Consider the following 26,249-nt stretch of genomic DNA (forward strand, 5'->3'; position numbering starts at 1 on the left):
CTGGCCCTTGGGATAGTGCAATGGTTAAGTGTGAAAAACGGCCATAAGCCCTTCCCCCCCCCTCCAACGCCGTTGTAAACTGTGTCAACTCATCAAACATTCCTATGCCTGTTTTAATAGTTGCCTTTAAAAAGAAAAGGCGGCGGGCGGGGAAGAAATCTGGCAGAGCAGTTGAAAACAAAAGTACATTCCAACTCTCCTCTTTAAAAGATTGTAACTAAAATACCAGAGCTTTTGCCCAGGGATATATTTAATTGGAGAACGTGATTGATGACACCCAGTCTGTGAAGCTGCTCAATTGGAGAATCTGATTTATGACACACCCAGGTGGAAAACAGGGTCACAGGGGACTGTAAATGACGTAGGCCAGAGTTGGCTTCATTACAGGGCAGTCGAGGAGCAACTGTGCCAGCCTCAGGCTGGGAGAGACGTGACAACCCAACTCATCCCGATGTGGCAACTCATCCCGATGTGGCAACTCATCCCTCTGCCCACCCAAGAATAAACCTCCTGGCCCTAGGACAGTCCCAGCCCAGGGAACCGGGCTTGGAAGCCTCACCTTGATGTAGTGGATCCTGTTGGTGGAGATGCAGGTGGGAATGGATGTGGGAATGTTGGTGGTGGTGGGGCGTCACGTTGAACATCTGAAGCCGGGCCAAGGGATCGTTGGTGAAGGACGCCATGCGCTCGGCGTGGATCCTCTCAGCAGCCAGTCTGTCTGGGTAGCTCATTTCGGGCCGTAACTGCGGGCCGGCTAAAGCGAGTCTCTCCCTCTCCAGAGGGTTAAGCCCAGGGTGGAAGGACGCGAAGGGGTGAGGGCCTGCAGTCGGGGGGAGGGTCAGGGCTCCGTGACGGGCAAAGTGCTCCATGGGGTTGGTGGCCGGGTGGAGGGCGTCCAGCTCGGGAGGCTTCACCTCGAAGCCCGGTTTCATCCTCTCCCGCAGCTCCCGCTCCCGGATCTCCCGTTCCCGCAGCTCCCGCTCCCGCAGCTCCCGCTCCCGGAGGGTGGGGTCCACGTTGTAGAGGCCCGGCATGTGGTAGGCCAAAAGCGGGTCAGCGGGGTTGAGGGGAACGAAGAACGGGTGATTCCGGTTGGTGGGGGACATGACGTGGGGACGCGCGTACTCGCTCAGCGTCCGTAGGGCTGGGGTGTCCGGGCCGATGTAAGGGGGCACGGCCGCGATGGTGGTGGGGGGCGGCTCGAAGGATGGCCTCATGTGCGCCGGGCCGCTCAGCTGAGATTCTCCGAGACGACCGTCGTGGGAGGAACTGGACGCTTTCTGCAGGAGGAACAAGAGAGAGAGAGAGAGACTCAGGACAAAGTCCAAAAGAAAACCCCAGCCCAGATGTTTCCTACTGTTCTGATCTAGGCTTCACAAAACTACAAAGCAGATTCCTCATCCGGACAAAAAACCCTTTTTATTGAGGCTAACGTGAATTCCTCTCATTCACATCCAGCAAAGTCGCGGCACAAAGTCTTTCAAGGTTGAATTGCAAACACAGACCTTATCAGGCTTGAAGAATTGCCAGGCCGATAGCTTCCAAGCGCAACGCTGTACTAGAAAATACTTGGCAAGGAGTCATGAACAGATCTTCACCCTAATTAAATGAACTAATTGTCTCCTGCAAATACCACTCCCCTTTTTGCTCTTTATTCCCTATGGGATGGGCCATTCACCATCCACCTGTGCCTTTACTCCCGAGTCGACCCTTGTTCCTTAACTGTTCCCTTCTCCTGGCAGCTCTGTGCCTGCGCACACTGGGAACAGGCTCCAGCTGCTCTTCTTCCCCACTGATCTCCGACTCCAAAGGCAGTTGATAACTGTCGGACGGCCCTAGCTCCATCTCTGCCTCTGACGCAGAGCCCTCGTCAGAGCCTTCCCCAGACTCCAGGACTGGCCCAGGTTCCTCCCCAACCTCCTCCCTGTCCGAGTCTGCCACCAGCTCCGCTGGCCGGCCACAAGACCTACCCTCCCAATTCTTCCATGAGAGGTACTGACTAAGATGATTTAAGGCATGGAGACAACACGATATGGGGAATGGTTGCAGGAATTGGGTATGTCTAGTCTAGAGAAAAGATGGAGTATGAGATGACATGATAGCAGTATTCCAATATTTGAGGGGCTGCCACAAGCAGCAGAAGGCAAGACAAGAAGCAATGGATGGAAACTAAGCAAGGAGGGAAGCAATCTGGAATTTTCTGACAGTGAGAACAACTAATGAGTGAAACTTTCAGAAGTTGTGGGTCTCCTTTCCTTCTTGGGGGTCTGATTCAAATCTACCACACCACCTTCACAGACAAGACAAAACCTACCGCTACCCTCTCGGCCTCTCTCTCACGCTCCCGTTCTCGTTCCCTCTCCTTCTCCTTCTCCTTTTCCCGTTCCCTCTCTTCTCTTGCTTTCTGCTCCGCTTCCCGCTTGGCTTTCTCGATCGCCTCTTCTCGCTTCTTCGCCAGCTTGGAGCCGGCCAGCGGCATGAAGTACAGATCCGTCCTCCCGCAGGAGTTGTAGCCGCGGTCCAGGTGCTTGTAAAACCTGCGGGACGGGCGGGAGAGGAGGATGAGTTTAACGAAAATGACGGGTGCGGGAAAAAGCAGAGGGATCCTAAGCATTAAGAGAGATTGTCACAGATCTGAAACAAACCATAGCCAGGAATGCATAAAACCCAGAAATAATTTAAGTAAAGGAAATTAGCTTTTTCCCCCCTGATTTGGAAATGAAGCTTCGAACCCTTTTAGGACCCAAGCTGTATTTTTATTTTGAGACTGACAATATTGTTAACGTGTCTTTATTTTTATTGCTTTCCTTGTTCTAAACATCGATATATACACAAGACTACTATACTCCTTACTAGAGGTTTGGAACTAAACTTCCCATCATGCTGGCTAGAAATGATGGGATCTGTTAAATCTTCCTCCCCTCTAGTGGGACACCAGTTGGAAAAACGATTGGGGGCGTATTACTTCAATGATTTTTCTCCGGGTTATTCAGTCTTGATCGTTAAGTGCCTGAGATTTTATATCGTGGTGCACTAAGCCACATTCAAACCATGGTTTTCTGAATACTCCACAAGGGGCGGTATTCGCACCCCATCCCAAATGAGCCATGGTGGCGCAGTGGTTAGAGTGCAGTACTGCAGGCTGCTTCTGCTGACTGCCGGATGCCTGCAATTTGGCAGTTCAAATCTCACCAGGCTCAAGGTTGACTCAGCCTTCCCACCTTCCGGGGTGGGTCAAATGAGGACCCAGATTGTTGGGGGTAAGAGGCTGACTCTGTAAACCACTTAAAGAGAGCTGTGAAGAAAGGGGTATATAAGTGCTATCTATCTATCTATCTATCTATCTATCTATCTATCTATCTATCTATCTATCTATCTATCTATCATCTATCTGCCGTGGTGACACAGTGGTTAGAGTGCAGTATTGCAGGCTAACTCTGCCCACTGCTAGCAGTTCGATCCTGACTGACTAGCTCAAGGTTGATTCAGCCTTCCATCCTTCCGAGGTGGGTCAAATGAGGACCCAGATTGTTGGGGGCAAAAGGCTGACCCTGTAAACCGCTTAGAGAGGGCTGGAAAACACTGCGAAGCAGCATATAAGTCTAAGGACTATTGCTATCTAAGCCTGCCCAAACCATCAATCTTCCAGCTAAAAAGATGGGCTAGGTGGGGATGAATTTTTTTTTGGGGGGGTGGGGAGAAGAGGGTGCTCCACATTTCCAAGCAATAACCACCAGATGGCCCGCTCACCTCGCTGACTGGCTGGCGTGGCTCGGCGTGTCCACCACGGTGGGTTCTGGCGAGGGGCTCCGGGTGGGAGGAGGTGGGCTCTCGGGCTCCTCGACCTCGTCGGGCACCTCCTCCTTAATCTGGATGGAGGGGATGGTGCAGGGGGTCACCACGGGGACACTTCCGCCGCAGGCCGAGCTGGGCACAGCCCCCTGGCTCGGGGCGCTGGGCACCGAGGGCGGCGTGGACGTCGACGGGCAGGAAGGCGGCGTGGCGGAGGCGGCCCTCCAGGGACGAAGGGGTGCTGGGCGAAAGAAGGCTGGGAGGAGCCGGGTGGCTCTGGGTGAGGACCGGGGCTGGGCGGGGGAGGGCTGCAGGGGCTGGCTCTGGGGCATCAGCTGCAGGGGAGGGGGTGCGCGGAGGGAGGGTGGTGGGTGGAGAGGGAGCTGAGGGGCTTCAGCGCCGGCGGCGGAGGCAGGTTGGAGTTCATGGAGAACGGCGAAGGGCCCGAGAGGTGCTTGTGGGGAGGGAGCGTGGGGAGAGGCGGGATGGGCGTGGTGGGCGGGGGCTTGATGTGGGGCATGGCCATGGGGGCGGGGGGCAGGGGCTGCTCCCGGGGCACTGGGAAGACAGGGGGACGAGGAGGGCACTTGGCCCGAGGAGACCTGCAGGGCAGGGTGGGCCGGGGGAGGCAGAGGACCCTGAGACTGCGAAGCGGAGGCTGGCAAGGCCTGGGGAGGCAGGACGAAGGGCTGCGCAGGGGCCGGGTGCGCCAGGAGGGGCTGTGCTTGCAGCCCGTGTGGGAGGGCCTGGATCGGGCCGTGGAGGGGCGGCTGAGGGTGCGGCGGGGCTGGCCGGGAGCCCCAGCGAGCGGCTGCAGGGAGGGGTGAGGAGGGGAAGGCATCCTGGGCGGGTGCAACGAAGGGCCCTGCTGGATGTGCGAGTGAGAGAGGCCCGGGGCCAGAGGCTGGCTGGGCGGCTGAGCTCCCGGAGGGGAGACGTCATGCGGGACGACGGTGGAAGAGGGGAGGAGGCTGGAGCCGGCCGGTAAGGAGGGCAGCTGCGCTGGGAGGGGCCCCGGAGGCTGAGCCGGCCCGTTGGGGGCCTGGAGAGACGGCTGCTGCTGGGCCGAGGAATCCGAATCGCTCTCATTGTCCTGCGGGCTGGAGATGCTGGGCGAGGTGCTGCGGTTGTCCTGGTCGATGTCTTTGGGGTCGCTGCTGCCCTCGTCGTTCACGCTGCGGCTGTCGGAGCTCTCCCCTTCGCCCTCCGAGGGCGAGTTGGGACGGCTGATCTCCTACGGCGGGGGAGAAGGAGGGGAGGACATGCCAGAAGGTTGGATCCTCCAAAGCAGGGGTTGCCAACCAACGGACCGGGGACCACTGGTGGTCCGTGAGAAAACTTCCGTGATCCGCAGAGAAATATCACTCCCAAAGCAATTAATCCAGTCTGCACGGGAACACAAGGCTTGCATCGCTTGCATTGCGAACAACAGAGGGTAGTGAGGGGAGAGGGGAAAGGGCGGAGGGGGGATCTTGCCCCATTCACCCCACACACCTCGCCCAGCCACCGGGCTGCTTCTTTCCGCTTTTTTCTTCTTCTGCTTTTGGCTGCATGCAAAGAAAGCAGCCAAAGTCTTTCTTTCTCTCCCCCAAACTCCGCCAGAAATGAGTCTTTGGGACCCTGCAGGGCCTCCTGCTCCAAGAGGCTGTGCTGGCCAAGACTCATTTCTGACAGAGTTTAGGGGAGAGAAAGAAAGACTTCTGCTGCTTTCCTTGCGTGAAGCCAAAAGTCTCTCCCCCCCTGAGAACAGAGCTTGGGATGGTATCCTGCGATCCCAAATAAAAAACGATCAGTAGGAAAAACCGGGTGGGGAATTTTCCTGCAGACTTTTGGGGGGATTTTCCCAGGGTCTCTGATCCGCGGGATTTAATATTATGAGTTTGGTGGTCCCTAAGGTCCAAAAGATGGGTGACCCCTGCTCCAGAGGGCTGCCATGGAGGCAGAGGGGAGCCATCCCAGGCCCCCAAGGGGTCTCTCTTCGCTTCCATCGGACCGTGTCACCCCTGGAGAGCAACAGCCTGAAGGACAATCCAACCCACCCCGGTGCCCTTTGGGAAGACCGCCATGGGGCTGGATCTGAAAATTTAACCCTGGTTTCAAGGCGGCTTCCACCCCCAGCCTAGTGCCGGCGGCTTCTTCTCCAGGGAACTCACCTGGGTTTTGGTTTTCTTGGCATTGATGCGGTCAGGCTCCTCGCTGTCAGACGCTGCCTTTTCTCGCTGCCTCTTGGAGCTCTTGAGAGGAGAGGAAACCTCTTCCTTAACCTTCTGCCACAGAAGGGGGGGGAAAAAAGGAACATGGTTTAAAGCAGGGGTGTCCAACCTTTCACCTGCCCTGGGCCACATTAGAAGATGAAAATTTGGTTTGGGCCGCACATAAAATAAAATAACAGTAACGTATACCTGATCATCCCAAAAACCATAGAAAACATAGTTAACATATTAAATTTATTTGGAAATGAAGTTAGTGAGATGTTTTTATTATTTATTATTAATTATTTATTAAAAATTATTTATTTTTATCACAGTTTTTTTATCACAGTTTATTTTCTGGCCAAATTTTTTTTTGGGAGGAGGGGGGAAAAGCTCGCCCACCTCACAACTACCTCTCCTCCTGCAAATGGCCCAGCTGGATGAGGCAGGACTGGAAGGCAGAAGCAGCAGCAGCGGTGGGGCAGAAGCCTTCCCCGCCACCGCTGCTGCTTCTGCCCCGCTGCCGCTTCTGCCGCCGCCGCCGCTTCTTCCCCGCCACCGCTGCTGCTTCTGCTGCTGCTTCTGCCCCGCCGCCACCACCGCCGCTTCTTCCCCGCTACGGGGCAGCGGCGGTGGGGCAGAAGCAGCAGCGGTGGGGCAGAAGCCTCCCCCGCCACCGCTGCTGCTTCTGCCCGCTGCCGCTTCTGCCGTGCCGCCGCTTCTTCCCCGCCACCGCTGCTGCTTCTGCTTCTGCCTCGCGCCACCACCGCCGCTTCTTCCCCGCCACGGGGCAGCGGCGGTGGGGGCAGAAGCAGCAGCGGTGGCGGGGAAGAAGCGCGCATGGCAGAAACGGCAGAGGGGAAGAAGCGGCGGCAGGGGGAAGAAGCGGCAGAGGGGAAGAAGCGGGGGCAGAAGCGGTAGTGGGGGCAGAAGCGGCGGCGGGGGCAGAAGTGGCGGCGGTGTCGCCGGCGGCAACAGCAGGAGGTGGCGCTCTGACGGCGCCTGCCTTTTCTCTTGCTGCTTGGCCTGGTGCTCGCCTCGCCCCGCCTCGCACCTGCCTCTCCTCCTCCTCCTCGCTGGCTCTGGCACGAAGGTTGGGGTGGGCACTGGGCCGCATTATGAGGCGACCTGGGCCGCATGCGGCCCGTGGGCCGCGGGTTGGACAAGCCTGGTTTAAAGGGCAGGGACAGGGCTAGCGCTTGCCAGGGAATCTTGCTTCCCAAAGGCTTCACACTCAGGCCTAACCACACCAGGGGTGTTGTTGCCCGCCGGTGGCTAGCGGAGCTGGGAGCAGAGTCAGACAGTAGTGAGGAGGTTGGGGAAGAACCTGGGCCAGTCCTGGAGGCTGAGGACGGCTCGGACGAGGGCTCTGCCTCGGAAGCAGAGATGGGGACAGGGCCATGTGACAGTTATCAGCTGCCTTTGGAGTCAGACATCAGTGGGGAAGAAGAGCAGCTGGAGCCTGTTCCCAGTGTGCGCATGCACAGAGCTGCCAGAAGGGAGCAAACCTTTCGTCTTCTGCCTCAACCTGATCTGACCCCTGATGGGAAAGAAGGCCAAAACTCTCGTCACACGACATACTTTGGTGGATTTCTTGACTGAATCCGCTTTGCTGTCGTTACTGGATGTGCTGGCCGCGCTGGGCGAGTTACGGCCGCTGGATCGGATGTCCTCGTTGATGGGCGAGGCCCTCCCGTCTGGGCTAGTGGGTTGCTTCTTACGGCCGCTGCGAAGTGTAGACATCTGCTGGTTAAAAAGAGGGAAAGGCAAGATCAAAGGCTGCTTCTGGGAAGCTTGATCGTTGGCTGGCAAGGCAAATAAATGGACTTTAATTCTCCCTGAAAGCCATCTTGTATTGCTCACGTGACTGCTGGGACTCCATCAGGGACAATTCAAGTCAGGATCCAAACTTAGTGGGGTCTCTGGGAGAGCAGCCCCAAAAGCTAATGCAATCCTAAATTGCATCAACAGAGGGATACAATCAAGATCAAGGGAGGTACTAATACCACTCTGTAAAGCCTTAGTAAGGCCACACCTGGAGTACTGCGTCCAATTTTGGTCATCACATTATAAAAAAGATGTCGAGACTCTAGAAAAACTACAGAGAAGAGCAACCAAGGATGATGAGGGGACTGGAGACTAAAACATATGAAGGACGGTTGCAGGAACTGGGCTTGGCTAGTCTGGTGAAGAGAAGGACCAGGGGAGACAGGAGAGCAGCCTTCCAATATTTGAGGGGCTGCCCCAGAGAGGAGGAAGGGGGTCAAGCTATTCTCCAAAGCACCTGAAGGCCAGACAAGGAAGAATGGATGGAAACTGAACAAGGAGAGATTCAACCTGAAAATAAGGAGAAACTTTCTGACGGTGAGAACAACCAACCCATGGAACAGAAGTTGCCCTCAGAAGTTGTGGATGCTTCATCACCGGAGGTTTTTAAGAAGAAGCTAGACAGCCGTTCTTCTGACATGGTATATGTTTCCTGCTTGAGGAGGGGGTTGGAATAGAAGACCTCCAACGTCCCTTTCTACTGTGTTATCCTGTTACTTCATCGCAAAAATGGGCTTACCGAGCCACGACTCCTTCTCGTCCTCATGCTATGCTTCCCACTGAGACCGTCATCTTCCTCTTTGACTGGCTTGAACATAAAGGGCGGTGGGTCGACCGGCTTCTCGATGGGAGGGAGTTCTCCGTACTTCTTGAAGTGGATCCGACAGTCCGTGCAGAGAAGGATGTTTTCCCGGCCCCCGTGGTGCCAGTCCTTGGAGGCTGTTAAAAAAAAAATGGGGTGGGGGAGGGGGAAGATGCCATCAACCCCGGAAGAACGAACCACAGATTTAAGGGGAGTGTCAACCCTGGAGCCATTTTTCTCTCTCTCCTGCCCCTTTCAGGGCTGCCACAGCGAGAAGAGAGTCGAGCTGTGGGAAAGGAGAGGAAGAGGTAGCGGTGATGGGGATTGTTGCCGTAATAAAAATTCTTTCTTCTGGGAACCAAGGACTTTCCCACCAGGTGCACGGAGGTGGGATCGGAGACCAAACAACTTTTGGACTGGGACCTGATTGGACCATATGACGGATTATACGGGGAGGGGGAAGAAGATTCTACTTTTAACTGGGGGGCAGGGGGGTTAGGAACCAGAGGGGGCTTTAGAGTCGGGTTCAGGGGTGAGATTCGACCGGTTCAAGCGAATCAGATGTTAAACTTACATCTGGTTTGCCAAACCGGTAGTTGAACTCTGCAGGTAAGCGCAGGGCCTGTGGGCCCGTTTCTGGCTTCCGGAGGCCCTCCGGACCCTGGGCGAGGCCGTTTTTGCCCTCCCAGAGGCCCGAGGGAAGCCTAGGGACTCTGGGGAAGGCAAACAACGGCTCAACCTTCTCTTATGAATGGGGCCCGGGATTCCAAGGAGCCCAACTTGTATTGGCTATGAATTTTGGCAGCTGCACGTTCAGGCTGGCCGGTGATGGGTGGTGGGTGAAACAGGGAGGGAGGAACAGATGCGAAGAAATGGTCTGATAAGAGTCGGCATCGCCCTCAGCTGCACAACGGGCGGAGGAGAAAAAAAGGTTCACAAGGGGAACCTTCCCAACTTTCCAGGCTGTAAAAGAGACGGCGGGAGGTTCGTACTTTCGCGCCCTGCAAGATTCTCTTGATGTAGCCGTAACAATAAAGCAGAATTTGTTTTCTGTCTGGTCTACCCAGGGGAGGCTCACGGGTCTCACGCAACCCCTCAAGGTAAAAATACGTACTGGTGGTGAAGCAGTGACGACATGCATAGCCCTTCAGCTCCTGTTCGCTGTCCTCGCTGTCAAAATCATCTTCGCTGGCCGAACTCAAATCCACTAGGAGGAATTAAGAAGGAAGTGAGGGAGAGAGACAGAGAGAGTGAAGGAGGAGAAAGGGGAGAAAAAGGGAGAGGAGAGGGAGAGAGAGGAGACAGAGAGGGAGAGAGAGAGGAGGAAGAGAGAGAAAAAGGGAGGGAGAGAGGAAATGGAGAAAGAGAGGGAGAAGGAGAGGGAGAGAGAGGAGAAAAAGGGAGAAGGGGGACAAAAAGAAAGAAACGGAGTCAGGATATCTATCGCTCTTCTCCTTTTGAGTGCAGGGTCTACAGAATGGGGGGACTTGATGCGGACCCTGACTCCCACGCCTCCTCCACCTCTGATTCGGCTGCTGGAGGGAGGCCGGTGGCCAACAAGCCAGAACAGGGTCTGAGCACAGTTCCAGGGTCACAGCTGGGCCCGGCCCATAGTGGAGAAAACCACAACTTTCAATTTGACCCTATGCATCTAAACAGGGATCGATCCCACCGCCACCCCAATGTTCTCGGCTTCCTACTTACAGAATTCGCTGGAAGGAGGCCTGGAGGGGGTGTTAACCGGAGTGGAAGCTGTCCGGGTTTTAATTCTCCGAAAGACAGCCTGTCGCCGATGCCTGCGGTGAGCCCGGGAACTGGCAGCTTCTGGGGTTTTCTTCCAATAGTAATAGAAGGTGATCAGCTCTCCCTGGGGGAAAAGAGAAGGAGAGCGGGATCGCAAGGTTAGCCGAGAAAGGAAAACCCTTGGAGGGAACAGGAAAACAAAAACGAAAGCAAAATTTTGCAAAATCCATTCCTAATGCCTTGGAGCAGGGGTGTCAAACTCAAGGCCCATGGGTGGGATCTGGCCCGCAGGGCGCTTAGATCTGGCCCGAGAGGCCTCCCTGGAAACAGCAAAGGACCGGCCCGCGGTGCTTCTGCCAGCAAAAACGGAGCTCGGGAGGGCTGTGAGAGGCCCTCCCAAGTTCCCTTTTGCTGGTGGAGGATTGCAGGAGGCCATCGCAGCTGGAAACGGAGCTCAGGAGCCCAACTTCACTGGCAGGCCACTCAGGCCACCCCAGGCACGAGTGACATCAAGCTGGCCATGTGCACCCCAGCCTCCCCGAGGTCAAACACAACCCTGAGGCGGCCCTCAAGGAAATTGAGCGTTGACACCTGGAGGACAGGGTCGGCTTTCCTTGTCAAAGTTGCATTTCTATATCCACTGAAAGCCTGTCGTCATCCAGGTCCTGGTTGTCGCAAAGGTGCTTTTTTTCTTTTTTTTTTGTCAAAAGGCCACTGGTTGTTGTTTTTTCTTTGAAGATGTTTCGCTTCTCATCCAAGAAGCTTCTTCGACTCTGACTGGATGGTAAAGATCAGAAGGATTCAAAGAAAAAAGAAAAAAGAAAAGGAAGTCCAGTGGCCTCTTGAAAAAGCACCTTTGGCTCATATCCACTGGTTTGATCCGCTAGCATTCCCATCACGAGAGAAAGGAGCGTTCCCCACTCCTCCAAGTTGAATCCTTTACATGAATTATAAGCATTAAAAATAGCTAAAATGAGATAATTAAAAGAGGGAAGGGGAAAGGAGGGAGGGAAGGGCAGGTGATAACTGGGATTGGGGGGGGAAAAAAACCACTTCTATGATCTCCTACTCAAAGCTCTTCCCACAATCCTAAAGTCGTAAGAAGACAATCTATTTTTTTTTTTTTAAATCTTCCATGGATACGGAGATAATTAAGCAATCAAAGCGCCCGCCAGGAGAGAAATCGGCAGTGATCCCGCAGCGTAATGAATCTGGCTCGTGTTCAGAAAATCGGATTCCAACGAGAGAGCAGGTGTAATGTGGAGTTTTTAAAAGTCCGGTGGGTGGATTTCAACTCCTTGTGTCTTTGTCTGTCTGTCTGGGTTCCTGACTGACTTCTTGGCAAGTTGGAAGGAACACTGCCTCCAACTGCCCACAAGAGGGTGTGTATGTGATTCTGTCTGTCTGTCTGTCTCTCTGGCTCTTCCCACACCCTCTCTGAATGATCTAACCATCTCCGCAAACCTCCAACTCCGGCTGCCAGGTTGGGTCTCCTCTGGAGAGTGAATATTCATAGATCTAAGACATAAACGGGTTAGCTGATGTAGCTTTTTCAGCGACGGCTTGCGAGAGACGAAGGGCTGGAGGTTAAATGACCAGGCAGGGCTTGGATTGGGGCAGAATGAATTAGTCTTCTGGTGGTAAGGAGTAAAAGAGTGGGGTGTGTGTTGCAAGAAGCAAGTGGGAGAGATGGAGGGATGAATGGAGGGAGGAGGTAGAAGGCTGGAGAGATAATAAGTGCGTGAGAGGTCCTAGTCAGTACTAGCCCTGATGGTGTTACCTACTTGGGTAATGAAATGTTTGCAAGAAAACAAGCACGCTCAGAGAGCACCAAGTCAACTCATGTTAAACCTGGGCTATAAATATTCTCCCTCCCTTCCTTTCTTCCGTCTTTTCTTCCCTTCCTTTTTTCCCTTCCTTCCCTTTCTTTTCCTTCCTCCCTTCCCCCCTTCTTTCTTTCTCTGGTCCACGGGATTTAAAATTATGAGTTTGGTGGTCCATGAGGTCCAAAAGGCTGGTGACTCCTGATCTAGTCCAACCCCAACCTGACCAAGCAGGAGACCCTACACCATTTCGGACAGATGGGAGTCTAATCTCTTCTTCAAAGTCTCAGGTGATGAAGCTCCCACAACTTCCGAGGGCAACTTCTGTTCCATGGCTTGATGGTTCTGTCAGAAAAATTCTCATTTTCAGGTTCAATCCCTCCTTGTTCAGTTTCCACCCATTATTCCTTGTCTGGCCTTCAGGTGCCTTGGAAAATAGCTTGACCCCCTTCCTCCTCTCTGGGGCAGCCCCTCAAATATTGAAAGACTGCTCTCCTGTCTCCCCTGGTCCTTCTCTTCCCTAGACTAGCCAGGCCCAGTTCCTGCAATTGTCCTTCGTATGTTTTAGTCCCCTTAATCCTCCTGGTTGCTCTTCCCTGCACTCTTTCTAGAGTCTCAACCTCTTTTTTTTATAGTGTGGTGACCAAAACTGGATGCAGGACTCTAGGTGTGGCCTTACTAAGGCCTTATAGAGTGGTATTAGTAATGGCGATTGTGTCTGGCTAAGGAATTAAAATGCTGGAATGGAGCAAATCCCGGAGGATTATAGGGGGCCTGCTGTGCAGACAAAGGACCCGTCAAGGAAGCAGCTGACAGGGAAGCCCCCCCCCGCCCCCCGCAAGGGGAACATCAATCAAACACGCACTGCATGCGCCCCTCATGCAGGGGACAAAAGCCACCCAGAACATTAACACAAGGAGTTGTGGACAAGGAGGCCCCGAGTACAAAGGGGCTGCTTTGTAAATTAGCCAGCGGGGGGGGGCTGTTCATTGGCAGCACAGAAGCCAACCCTCCGTCCGTCTGGATGATCTCCCTTAGCCCCACCTCAAAAACCTCTCCTGCTCCTAAAATGTCCAGGCCCAAATAGAGACGGTTCTCAACGTCTATGGAGATACTTGGCCATGCAGGTCCTGGCTGTCCAAAACGTGTTCCCCACACCCTCCCAATTCAAGAGGTAACTGGACTTTTTCCCCCCACTTGAAGACGTTTCACTTCTCATTCAAGAAGCTTCCTCGGTTCTGACAGAAGGGTGGAGAATGGAATATAAATCCTTCCATTCTCTACCCTTGAGTCAGAACTGAAGAAGCTTCTTGGGTGAGAAGCGAAATGTCTTCAAGGAAAAACTAACTCCATTTGGCTCTTGGGGGGGCGGAAGGCATTTTTGGGTGCTCCCTCTAAATCTCTGTATCTTGGGTGACCCCATTTAACGTCAAGTCGTGATCCGATGCACACCACTGCACACAGCTTTCATCAGGACAGGCACTACTATGGAAAGTTTTTAAGTAAGGGTGTGCCGGGATGGGGCCTGCTCTATTTCCCAGCAAGGTTGCTTTAATTTCCTACTACTTCTGTTTTTACTTCTCAAATTTACATGGCTGCCGATCTCCCCCAAAGGGGGCTGCCTGGGCAGCGCAGAATAAATCCACTTCCAGCAACGCTCGTTCCAGATGCTTTCAAAATTCAAGCGAAGAAGTAAAGAAATAAATACCAATTTTTCTTGGAGACCTGGATGAAAAATATGGACTGTCGGCTCTAATAAAGGAGATTTTTAAGGCTGTTTTTGTAGAAGGGTGGGTGCTGGGCCTTGTGGGCGAGACTGCCCCTCATGCCAGAATGCAGCATTATACACTCCAACTTGGGAGCTAAAATTAGCGACAGCTTCAGGGATTGGATGGCCGTGCTATATTTACACCCAAACCAGAAGCCAGAAAAAGACCAGCCATATGACAGGAAGGGAGAAGAGAAAGGATGACTAATGCAAACCAGAACAGAGAATTATTATTATTATTATTATTATTATTTTAAAAAAAGCAGTTTAGAAGCACCATTGATACACTGAAAAGATAAACAGGGGACCGACCATCCAGGCTTGTTGTCCTCATGGCAATGCTAAATAAACAAGGTTTGTTCCAATCTCAATCTGCATATTTTGCATCGTGGATTTTTCAAGCGGTGATTCAAGGCTTTTGGATCTTTTCGGCTCGATGGATGATGAGACTTGTGCCCCAAAATTACTGGCAGGCATCAGGTCGAATTCCCCGGATGTTGGTTTAATTCAAACTGGATGATTTGAACCAGAGGCCAAACCTTTCTCACCAGTTAGTCCAAGGGTCTTCAAACTTGGCAAGTTTAAGACTTGTGGACTTCAACTCCCATAATTCCTGAGCTAATGTGGACTGGAGGAAGAATTCTGGGAGTTGAAGTCCATAAGTCTTAAAGCGGTCAAGTTTGAAGAGCCCCGAGTTAGGTGGTCCGTTACCTTTTGAAAATCTGTTGAAAAGATTTGTAGTTTCCCCACACTTCACAGCGGAGACTTTTAACACCAAATGGCTCAAATTCTCTGCAAAGAGCTTGCAAAACCCTCCTGTTTTCTCTTTTCCACCTCCTGATAGGCTGTAAATGGGACGACTTCCCCTTTTGCTGTGCTAACATTTGCTAAAACGACGCTATAGGGCTCTGCACACCAGAACAACTAGACACAAGGGCAGTTTTTTCCCCCGCATGCCATCCCTCTGCTAAACAACTAATTCCCACAACACTGTCCAACTATTTACTAAGACTGTATTCTTCTTCTTCTTCTCATCCTTCCTATTACCTATCTCCTCCCACTTATGACTATAACCTTGTTGCTTGTTGCGTTACGATATATATTGTTTTATTTAGTACGATTTGATTGTTTATCTAGTATCCTATGACTATCACTAAGTCATCTTATGATTCTTGATGAATGTATTTTTATGTACACGGAGAGCTTATGCACAGAAGACGAATTCCTTGTGGGTCCAATCACACTTGGCCATTAAACTAAACTAAACTAAATTTCTATTCTATTTCTTATTCTATTTTATTTCCTATTCTATTCTATTCTATTCTATTCTATTCTATTCTATTCTATTCTATTCTATTCTATTCTCTATTCTATTCTCTATTCTATTCTCTATTCTATTCTGATTTCTATCCTATATCCTATCGTAATTTTATTTTGCATTTTATTCTGTTCTGTTCTGTTCCTATTCTATTCTATTCTGATTTCTATCCTATCGTAATTTTATTTTGCATTCTGTTCTGTTCTGTTCTATTCCTATTCCGTTCTGCCAATGGGGGTTTTCCAGATTAAGCACTGCTGCCCAAACCCCAATTCCAGGTTTGCAAAGGGAGGAATTTCGACTCTCTCTCTCGAGTCCTAGGCGAGCGTTTTCCCTCTACCTGCCCTTCCTGGTTTGTGCAATCTTTATTACCTCGGCGCCAGCATCAAAGTGGCAGCTCGTCAGGGTCAGCCTATATAATGTAGGATGGCAGTGTTACATTTAATGATGGGTAGAGGGGGCTGGGGGGTGGGAGGGGGGGAGGTTATATATCTGTGTGTGTGTGTGTGTGTTTCCCAAGGTGATAATTGAATGACAGAGGATGGTGGGAAATCCATTTGGGGAGGGGGAGAGTGGGAAGACCAGAGAAAATGCTTTTTCCCCCACCTCTCCCTTCTTCTTCATGGAGGGCAGCTAATGGCTGTCGGAGAAGGCGGGGGGGGGGAGAGAAAGCATCGTTCAATCTCAGTTATTTACCCCCCCCCCTTCTTTTGCAGCGATGGGATTATCTAGTATAATACAGTTGGGGAAAATGAGATGTTTGCTTTGGAGATGTTTGCCTTCTCTCTGGCAGCCTGGAGCACGGGCCGATGCCATGGGTTTGCGAATCGGGGGGGGGGGGGACCCCGTTAATTTATAAAAGAATCGTTTTGATCCCCCCCGTTTTTAAAAAGCAGCAGGGAGGCTTCTGTCCCCTTCTAATTGGGTCTGCTGGCATCCTAATCTCCCGTCTTTTATAATTCAGCGGCACTAGAAACAAAGCTGTAAGTTACTGGGGAGAGAAAAAAAAGAAAGAGACATTCGTGATGGAAGGGGAAGGAGAGAGCAACATACCGCGAGGCACCTTGCTAATTAAAATTAGATTACACTTGTCATAATAAACACTTATTCCGAGTTGTAAATCAGGGGCTGTTTCTCTTCTTCTCGCTGGTTTCGGAAAACAACCTCGGCAAGCTTTGATGCGAAATGGGGTGTAAATCTTTAGAAGGTCCTGCGCCCGAGCATCTCTCTGTGCAGGAGAGAGCTAGTCTCACACCACCAGGGCAGATTCCAGCTGTTGTAACTTGATATCTATCTATCTATCTATCTATCTATCTATCTATCTATCTATCTATCTATCTATCTATCTATCTATCTATCTATCCTACCTACCCACAGTATCTATCTATCTATCTATCTATCTATCTATCTATCTATCTATCTATCTATCTATCTATCCTACCTACCCACAGTATCTATCTATCTATCTATATCTATCTATCTATCTATCTATCTATCTATCTATCCTACCTACCCACAGTATCTATCTATCTATCTATCTATCTATCTATCTATCTATCTATCTATCTATCTATCTATCTATCCTACCCACAGTATCTATCTATCTATCTATCTATCTATCTATCTATCTATCTATCTATCTATCTATCTATCTATCTATCTATCTATCCTACCACAGTATCTCTCTATCTCTCTATCCTACCTATCCACAGTATCTATCTATCTATCTATCTATCTATCTATCTATCTATCTATCTATCTATCTATCTATCTATCCTATCTACAGTATCTATCTATCTATCTATCTATCTATCTATCATCTATCTATCTATCTATCTATCTATCTATCCCATCCTATCTATCTATCTATCTATCTATCTATCTATCTATCTATCTATCTATCTATCTATCTATCTATCTATCCCACCCTGTCTTTCTATCTATCTATCTATCTATCTATCTATCTATCTATCTATCTATCTATCTATCCTACCTACCCACAGTATGTATCTATCTATCTATCTATCTATCTATCTATCTATCTATCTATCTATCTATCTATCTATCTATCTATCTATCTACCTACCCACAGTATCTATCTATCTATCTATCTATCTATCTATCTATCTATCTATCTATCTATCTATCTATCTATCTATCTATAAAAGGTGAAAGACCACTCATGCATCATCACAAAACCTCCAGAACCATAAAGCCTACAAACTTAAAATTTGTTCCTCTTGGCTTCTCGGTGCTCACTAAGAAAGGATTTTTCCAAATGACCATCAGAACCATTAATATTTATTCCTATATTATTATTATTATTATTATTATTAACACACTCTGATGCTAAGGAGTTCTACTCCCCCTCCCCTAGTTGGGTAATGAAACATCTGCAAGAAAAACAAGTCAGCTCAGAGAGCACCAATGTCGATCCTGAGCTACAAATATTCTATTTCCTTCCTTCCTTCCTCCCAAATTTCTCTTTGGTACTACTAGCACTGATGATGTTACCTAATTGGGTAATGAAACGTCTGCAAGAAAACAACCAAGATCAGAGAACGCCAAGGCATCCTCATGTCAACCCTGAGCTACAAATATCCATCCATCCTTCCTTCCTTCCTTCCTTCCTTCCTTCTTTCCTTCCTTCCTTCCTTCCTTCCTTCCTTCCTTCCTCCAGTACTAGCACTGATGATATTATCTAGCTAGGTAATGAAACGTCTGCAAGAAAACCACCAAGCTTAGAGAGCCACCAAGGACCCTTTGTGGATTCTGCTCCTGCGAAGTATGCCAAGATACAACTCTCACCATCTTTAGTATGCAAAGAACCTTTTTCACTGCATACTTTTTGTTGCTTATCCAGATGGACTAGAAGCATGATATTCCACTTCTGAGAAAAACCCAGAAGCTGCATGCTGGCTCCAACTGAAGGCCACGTCTTCTACACCAGTGGCTCTCCAGATGTCTAATAAACAGCTCAAGATCTATTTCCGACTTAGGATCGTGGCTTTTCGAGGTCTCCGTCTCCACCCTTAAGAGATCTGCTTTCTAAATGCAGGTCCAACCCCCCCCCTTTTGAGATACTAAGGGGTTACTATGGCTTCCTTAAGTTGAGCATTTCAATCCCAGGATAATGTCCATCAGCGCAACCGGGGGGGGGACGAGGGATTGGCGAGGGGGTGGGGAAAGGCGAAGTAAATAAAACCGAAGATGAGATATATTCCAGCTTATTTTCTTTTTAATACGGGTAACTAAATTGTGGCGCAGTTGCCATGGCGACTGTCCATCCCAGCCTTGCTGGAGAAGAGCCCTAGATGAAGGGACACGTGAGATGCTCCGGCAGAAGGTTGGAAGGGCAGGCAGATTCCAATTTTATAACAATTTGCCATAATAGGGGAAGAGATGAGAAGACAGTCAACTGGAAAGGAAAAGAGAGAGAGAGAGAGAGAGAGAGAGAAAAGAGCATTTTTGTGTTGCAACAAAGGATCAACTATCAGTCTGAGCTCGCTGGCTCTTCTCCGGTTGACACCTGTGTGTCTGGCGTGTGCAAGCACCACCACATCGAGCCTCAAAGCAGAACTGGAGCTTCTAACCACGCCGCCGACCTCCACAAACAAAAATAAGGAGCGCTGATAAAGCCGGTTTGTGCAGACAAAACAAGCTTTTCCACTCAAGCCACAACCCTTCTTGGGCCTCCTTTTATCTTATCTCTCCCCTTTGAAGTCTTGGCAGGTGGGGTGGGGTGAAGCAGGACCCCTCCAAGGCTGAACTTCAAAAGACCCTTTCTGCTGTCTTCCAAGATAGCCTACAGGAGGAGGAAGGCAGAGTGCCTCCCAAGACGATGCTGTTCCCTGTGCAGGTTTAGGGCTGGCTTCTTCTGGCTTCGGGCCTTTGATAAGGGTGGAAATGAGGATGGGTTCCATCGAGATTGAAGGGAAGGAAGGAAGGAGATGGAAAAAGGAAGGAAGGAAGGAAGGAAGGAAGGAAGGAAGGAAGGAAGGAAGGAAGGAGATGGAAATGAAGGAAGGAAGGAGCTGGAAAAAGGAAGGAAGGAAGGAGCTGGAAAAAGGAAGGAAGGAAGGAGGTGGAAATGAAGGAAGGAAGGAGGTGGAAAAAGGAAGGAAGGAAGGAGATGGAGGAAGGAAGGAAGGAGGAAGGAAGGAAGGAAAGAAAGAAAGAAGGAAGGAGACTGAAAGGAAGGAAGGAAGGAAGGAAGGAAGGAAGGAAGGAAGGAAGGAAGGAAGGAAGGAGGGAGGGAAGATTACAATGACAGTGAGGGAGGGTCTGAGGGATGTCCTGCCTTAGTACTTGGCCACCACAGGTGCCCTCCACCTCCAGACACAATGACATCGAGCTAGCCACACCCACCTACACACACACACACACTCTGGAGGTCAAACACAACCCTGATGGAGTCCTCAATGAAATCAAGTTTGACACCACTGGTCTATATACTTTCCCTGTGTTTCCATTTCTGGCACAGCGCTGTCCCCTTACCTTTTGGGGGGTGAAATTTTAGTGCAGGAGAGACTCCGCTTTTTCAAAACAAGTCATGGGGAAACCAGAGAGACCCCACTGGGAAGTCTATCTGGATGATACGAGGTGGATGCCACCTCTTGAGTTTGCAGAAGATCCCGAGCTATTTGGTTGTGGGACGCCAAATCTCTAAACTAAAATTTCATAGCTTAGTGGACTTTTTTATTTTTAATAAGCTCCTCCTAACCATCTTTAAACTGAATTCCAGTTTTCTCTCCTGCCTGCTTTGACCCGATGTTAGTCACGTTGCGCTGCCTGTAAAAACTATTTAATTTTGCTAATGCTAAAGGTTCATGCCCAATAAGCAAAAATTGACCGATTTCAGCTCAAGCAACTACAATGCAATTTCGTCTCCGATTCCAATGCTTCATGCTTATGTGAGTTGTGCCAAAAACATGCCTTTGTACCAAAGCAAGATGACTTAGGAAAATAACTGAAGGGCCAGCCAACAATCTGCATTAAGTTTAAAAAAAAAACAACCGTCACTTAGGCTAATATTTTTAGGGATCTTCTATGCACCTCCATTTTAAAATGATTTTCTACTATTAAAAAAAAACCCAGTATCCTATTTTTTGACCATGCTGTGATAAGAGGAAGCAAAATAGTAATAAATAACCAAGGCAAGAGTACAGCACCCCGATATGCAGCTTGAGAACACCCCAAGATTAGTTATTTTATGAATGGTTAGATAGAAGAATAAGAAATTGAAATATGTGGTAATAATAATAATATACTACAACTGATTAATCTTGAATGAGTAAGAGAATGAATATAATTTAGCAAGTTGCCACGATGTAAAAAACGGTTGCTGGAACTGGGTATGTCTAGTCTTATGAAAAGAAGGACTGGGGGTGACACGATAGCAGTCTTCCAGGATTTGAGGGGCTGCCCCAAAGAAGAGGGAGTCAAGCTATCCTCTCCAAAGCACCCGAAGGAAGGACAAGAAGCAACGGATGGAAACTAACCCAGGAGAGAAGCAACCTGGAATTAAGGAGGAATTTCCTGAAGGTTAGAACAATTAAACAGTGGAACACCTTGCCTCCAGAAGTTGTGAATGCTCCAACACTGGAAGTTTTTAAGAAGAGATTCAATAACCGTTTGTCTGAAATGCTGTATGGCTTCCTGCCTAAGCAGGGGGTTGGACTAGAAGACCTCCAAGGTCCCTTCCAACTCGGTTATTCTATTCCTATTCCTATTCTGTCTTTGTCTCATCTGTCCCCGTCTTCTGTTCTTCTTTTCTGTTTAGAAGTTTCACCTAGAACCGAATCTTTCCAGGTTTCCAAGAAAGCCTTTCAATTTGGCCATAACCACGACCAAGAGAGCAGTAAAACACAACCGATCCTTCAACTGCTCGCAAGTTGGTTTTCATTCCTGTGCTGAAGAAATTAGCCTGCGTGCTCTCTAGTTAAAAAGCTTTGGAGATGAAATAAGGCGAACCAGATCAGATTTCTCCCCCAAGTCCTCCAAACAGCAAATAAATCCAAAGAAGGCCGACGAGAGCATTATAACACAGGGTCCTTTCTTTTGATCCTGGTGTTTTTTTTCTTTTGCGTTCTTTTTTTTTTTTTTAAATAAACTTGAAAAGCCTGGCAACCCAAGAATTCACTTCTGAAGCTCGGCAGGAAATATCCAGACACATCAAATGGCAGTGGATAATAGCAGGCCTCGGACTGCCAGATCAATAAAGTCCTTAATCTCATGTCAGGGGGAAAACGCTCACTTGGCCTTCCCTCCCTCGCTGGCCGTTAAGAAGGTGATGAAATAAATCTGTCTGTCTGTCTGTCTATCTAACTGTCTATCTATCAATCATTTTTCTTCTATCTTTTTTCATCTATCTATCTATCTATCTATCTATCTATCTATCTATCTATCTATCTATCTATCTATCTATCTATCTCTATCTTTTTTCTTCTATCTTTTCTATCTATGTTTTTTCTATCTTATCTATCTATCTATCTATCTATCTATCTATCTATCTATCTATCTATCTATCTATCTATCTATCTACAGCCCTATGGGTCCCCCAGCTTAGAAAGGCTGATCGTGACTCATGATTTCGACCTTCCCCAAGTTACGACGAGAGTATTTGGAGTGGTGTGTGTGTGTGTGTGTGTGTGTGTGTGTCTTGTGATGTATTCATTTAAACATGAAATTAGGCATTTTGGAGTTGATGTTATTTCCACGGTTCAAGGCGGCGCTTGAAGTTAGCTTGCCGAGGGGGTCTGGATAACAATAATTTAGGCCAGTGAGTTTCTTAGTTAGCCCGGGACATTAAAAATAAAGTCATCGCCAATGACAGGAATAACAGGAGAGTTTATAAATATCCTGCCCTTTGGCTTGGGGCGTGGAAAGAATAAATAAAGCTTGCATCAAAAAGGAAAGGTTAAGCTGGGCTTTAACAGAGGAGGATGACAAGGGGGAGAGGGGGATGGGGAAGGAGGAGGAGGAAAAAGAGGGGGAAAGAAAAGGACAGGAAGGAGAAGGGGAAGAAGAAGGAGGAGGAGGAGGACCAATCTTTGAAGTCCAGGAAACAAAATTACAAATACTAAAGATTCAAACAATTTCCATTGATGGCACGGTGTGTGTGTGCGTGTGTGTGTGTGTGTACACACGTACATACACTGTTAACCCCTCAAGTCACCCCCTCATCTTCAAAACTAAGAGGCGCAAAGAACCCTGGGAAATGTAGGCCTCTCTGAGCAATCAGAGTTCTCGACTTGACAGGGGAAGCCAACTGCCAGTAGTTTAGACCAACAGAAACTAAGAGAAAGAGGGAAAGAAAGGAGACAGAATGAGGGAGAAAAAGACAGAGAGAAAGAGAGACAAAGAAATACAGAGGAAAGAATGAAAAGAGAAAGAGAGGAGGGAGAAGAGAAAGAGAAAGACAGAGAGAAAGAGAAAGAGATAAAAAGAAATACAGATGAGAAAGAGAGAAAAGACACACAGAGGGAAAAGAAAGAGAGAAAGACAGAGAGAAAAGAAAGACAGAAAGAAAAAGACAGAGAAAAGAGAGAGAGAAAGAGAGAAGAGAAAGAAAAAGACAGAGAAAGAGGAGACAGAACGAAAAAGAGACAGAGAAAGAGAGACAGAGAAAGAGAGACAGAGAGAGAGAAGAGAGACAGAAAGAAAGAGAAGAGAAAGACAGAAAGAAAAAGACAGAGAGAGAGAGAGAGAGAGAGGAGAGAAATAAAAAGAGAAAGAAGAAAAAGACAGAGAGACAGAGACAGAGACAGAGAGAGAGAGAAGACATGGCATCAAGAGAAGAGAGCCTGAATAGCCTGCAGAACCCCCCCCCACCCCCCCCCACCCCAAACCCCTCCCTGCTACTGTTAATATCCACCGAGGGGGAAGTGCTGGCTGGGCAGGAACAGGGCGGGCTGCAGAGGGAGAAGAAAGGGAAAAAAAAGAAAAGAAAAGCTGGCTTGTTGTGATGTTGGCAGCCGCTTCCCGGCCTAATGGAAAATTTCGGCTTCGGGTGCATCAGGAGGCCGAGCGAAAGGCTGGAAAGGGAGTGGGGAGAGAGAGAGAGAGAGAGAGAGAGAGAGAGAGATTGGGGGAATCTTTCAGCCTCCGCAAAGACATGCTTGCACAGCACGTCCGGGGCGGCCGCGTGCATGTGTGCAATGGAACTCTGTGCAAGCCCAGGAACTGTGTAAAAATGAAGAGGCTCCAAGGAGAGAGGGCTAGGGAGTAAAGCTTCCTTGCAGACCCCTCCCTGGAAGGAGGAGAAGGAAGAGGGGGGAGGGTTTCCTCTTAGTTCCAGCTTGCAGGACCAAGGTAGCCCCCCTCCCCCTCAGTGAAGACTGCAGCAGGATGGTGGCATCCGTGGCCGGGCAAGAGCTGCAGAGGGCGGATTATGTAAGGCCAGATTATCCACTCACCAGCTAGGAGGTAATGGGGGGGGGGGGGGCAAAGGAGGGGGAGAACAAGGCTGCAAGGACTGCAAAACCTCTAATGCACAGCCTACTTGGCCCTCACCACCCCGGGGCAGAGGTGCCAACTATCACAAATTGAGGCTCATGTCTTTCCGGCTCTCTTAACAGCTTCCTTTCGTCACTCCTTAGGACACAGGAACATCTGAGGTCTGAATGCCTATCAAGTGGATTGAAGAATTAAACCCAGTTTTCAAACCTGCATGGGCCTCTTGCCTTTTTCTTCCCACTGGCCCCGGGTTAAACTCTTCAAAACGGCCTTGCTGCATTTTGTCGGCGTTTTGATTTCAAACGAGCCTCAAGTTTCCAGAGAAACGGCCCATAAAAACCTGAACAGTAGGGTGTTTTTTATTATATATATATCTATATAGGGGAGGGGGGTGGTGTTTAAAGCTATATATATATAGCTTTAAACTGCCCGCCAGGAACTCGCCCTGCAGCCGGACAAAATGGCTTTGAAATAAACTGGAGGGAGAGATTTTCTCATCTCTGTCAGATGTGCCTATTTGGAGGAGTTTGATTTACAAAGCAAACATTCTCCCCGACTTTTATCTCTAGCTGCAGGCTCCTTTCAGAAGTTAAAAATACTCTCTTATGCCCAGAGAAAGAGAAAAAGAGAGAGAGAAAGAGAGAGAGAGAGAAAGAGAAAACAATACATTTCAAGCTAATAGCATAGCAAAATACCTGGGAAGGAATTAAGCAACTAGAGTTTAATAAGTTCTTTTTTTATTTCCCATTCCAGAGGCTTATTTATTCTTACATGGTCGCTATTGTTTTTTGGAGATGGTCGGGGGGAAGCCACTAAAATCATGCAGATTTACTCCAGACCTTGTCATAGCAAACAGAATTTGTGGGCACCATGTTATTTCTACGGTCTTAATTTTTTTCTTCTCTTTCTCTCTCCAGTTACCAAGTGAAGTAGTTGATTAACGATGGGGACTGTATAATCGATTACACCTCTGTAAGTTTGTCAGGAGCTGATATGGATTGTTATTATCTCAGCCAGAGTCTTGCTGGTAGAGGGACCAACCCAACAACAAAGACCATTTCTTAAATGTGGAAAATGTCCAGTCTTTGGAGCCATGATGGCGAACCTGTGGCACGCAGATCCTTTAAAGGGGGGAAATGGGAGGCTCAAGCTTGGGTGAAATTAAACCAGGAATGAAGGGTTTCCTTGGGTGACACCTGAGAATCTTTTCAAAGGGACAGGGAAAAAAAAGAGGGGTTTTTTTTGGAGCTCTGTTTGGAGAAGAGAAGCAAGCGAAAGAGGTTTACCCTGGGAATTAAAATTCCACGCACTCTCCTCCTTCCAGCTCCTGAGGAGAAACTTCAAGGAGTTTGTGCTCTGTTACGTCCAGTGAAATAACTCTGAACGCTTCCAGTTCTCTAGCGGGCTCAAGTTCTAAGCCGAGGGTTGGATGGAGCATCTCCAAAGAGGCGGCTTTCTGTGGAAGTGCAGAGTGATCTTCCACCCATTCCCTCACCGCCACCATTCCTCACTGATCCTGGCTTAAGAGCCTAAGTGCAGTGGTGGCTAACTTTTTCAGCACCGAGTGCCGAAATGGGAGTGCGCATGCCAGAAACTAGAAGTGTAGCTCCCCGACGTACATCTGGCAGGAGCACCGGAAGCCAGAAGCTTAGCTTCCCGGCGCGCATGAAGACCAGCTGGCCGGTGCACAGGCGTGCATCGAAGACCAGTTTGCCAGGGCACTGCTGGGGAATTGCTCTTCCGGTTTCCGGTGCTCCCTCCCACGTGCATGCGCCAGAACGCAGAGGAGCAACAGGTGACAGCTCGCATGCCCGCAGAGGGGGCTCTCTGTGCCCCTTCCAGCAGGGGTGGCCTAGGTTTGCCATCGTGGGGCCTAGCGGTTCGAAATGGCAACAACCGGGGTCTCTCTGCCCCATAATAGGAACAAAGCTTGAAACTGTGCCACGCACAAAACCTCACTTGAAAGAATCCTGACCCTCCTTCACCCCCTCAAGATCAAGCAGAGGAGGAAGGAGACAAGGGGGAGTTTCTCACACCAGGGTCTAATCCAGAACCTAGAAATCAAGAGGGCTGGAAGGGACCTCCAGAGGGGGGTGGGTGTTGCATTTCCCGGTTTGTTTTTAAAATAAAGAAGAACGGCCTTCTGTAATCTGGACAAACTCAAAATCACAGAATTCTCAGCCTGGGCAAGACAGTGTCTTTCCCCAGAATGCAACTGGCCATTGACATAGAGAGATATGTGGGTCTGTCTATCTATTTATCTATCACCTTTGTATCTATCTATCCATCCATCCATCCCCTCTATATATGTCTGTCTGTCTGTCTATCACCTCTCTATTATCTATCACTTATCTATCACTTATCTATCTATCTATCTATCTATCTATCTATCTATCTATCTATCTATCTATCTATCTATCTATCACCTGTCTATTATCTACCACCTTTGTATCTGTCTGCCTGCCTATCTATCACCTCTATCTATTATCTATCACCCTTGTATCTATGTCTGTCTGTCTGTTTATGT

The 26,249-nt window shown here is 49.2% G+C and overlaps 1 protein-coding gene and 1 long non-coding RNA gene across 2 annotated transcripts in view; one reads left to right on the forward strand and one right to left on the reverse strand.

Moving 5' to 3' along the window:
* The window catches only part of RERE (arginine-glutamic acid dipeptide repeats), a 203,985-nt gene that overhangs the window by 5,507 nt on the left and 172,229 nt on the right, over nt 1–26,249 (reverse strand). Inside the window, 14 exon segments of the mRNA XM_026715844.2 lie at nt 560–1,280; nt 2,315–2,537; nt 3,751–4,003; nt 4,006–4,050; nt 4,053–4,085; nt 4,088–4,141; nt 4,144–4,349; nt 4,351–4,576; nt 4,579–5,026; nt 5,946–6,059; nt 7,566–7,727; nt 8,551–8,750; nt 9,728–9,820; nt 10,318–10,480. Of these exon segments, the coding sequence (XP_026571629.2) occupies nt 560–1,280; nt 2,315–2,537; nt 3,751–4,003; nt 4,006–4,050; nt 4,053–4,085; nt 4,088–4,141; nt 4,144–4,349; nt 4,351–4,576; nt 4,579–5,026; nt 5,946–6,059; nt 7,566–7,727; nt 8,551–8,750; nt 9,728–9,820; nt 10,318–10,480 (2,941 nt within the window).
* Nucleotides 23,548–24,850, forward strand: LOC148124472 (uncharacterized). The gene is made up of 3 exons (XR_015739818.1): nt 23,548–23,692; nt 23,866–24,069; nt 24,640–24,850. It is a non-coding gene; the product is annotated as an uncharacterized LOC148124472 (long non-coding RNA).

The sequence above is a fragment of the Pseudonaja textilis genome, chromosome 18, assembly GCF_049901715.1.
Source record: "Pseudonaja textilis isolate UNSWEBS1 chromosome 18, rPseTex1.2, whole genome shotgun sequence".
NCBI classification, from domain to species: domain Eukaryota; kingdom Metazoa; phylum Chordata; class Lepidosauria; order Squamata; family Elapidae; genus Pseudonaja; species Pseudonaja textilis.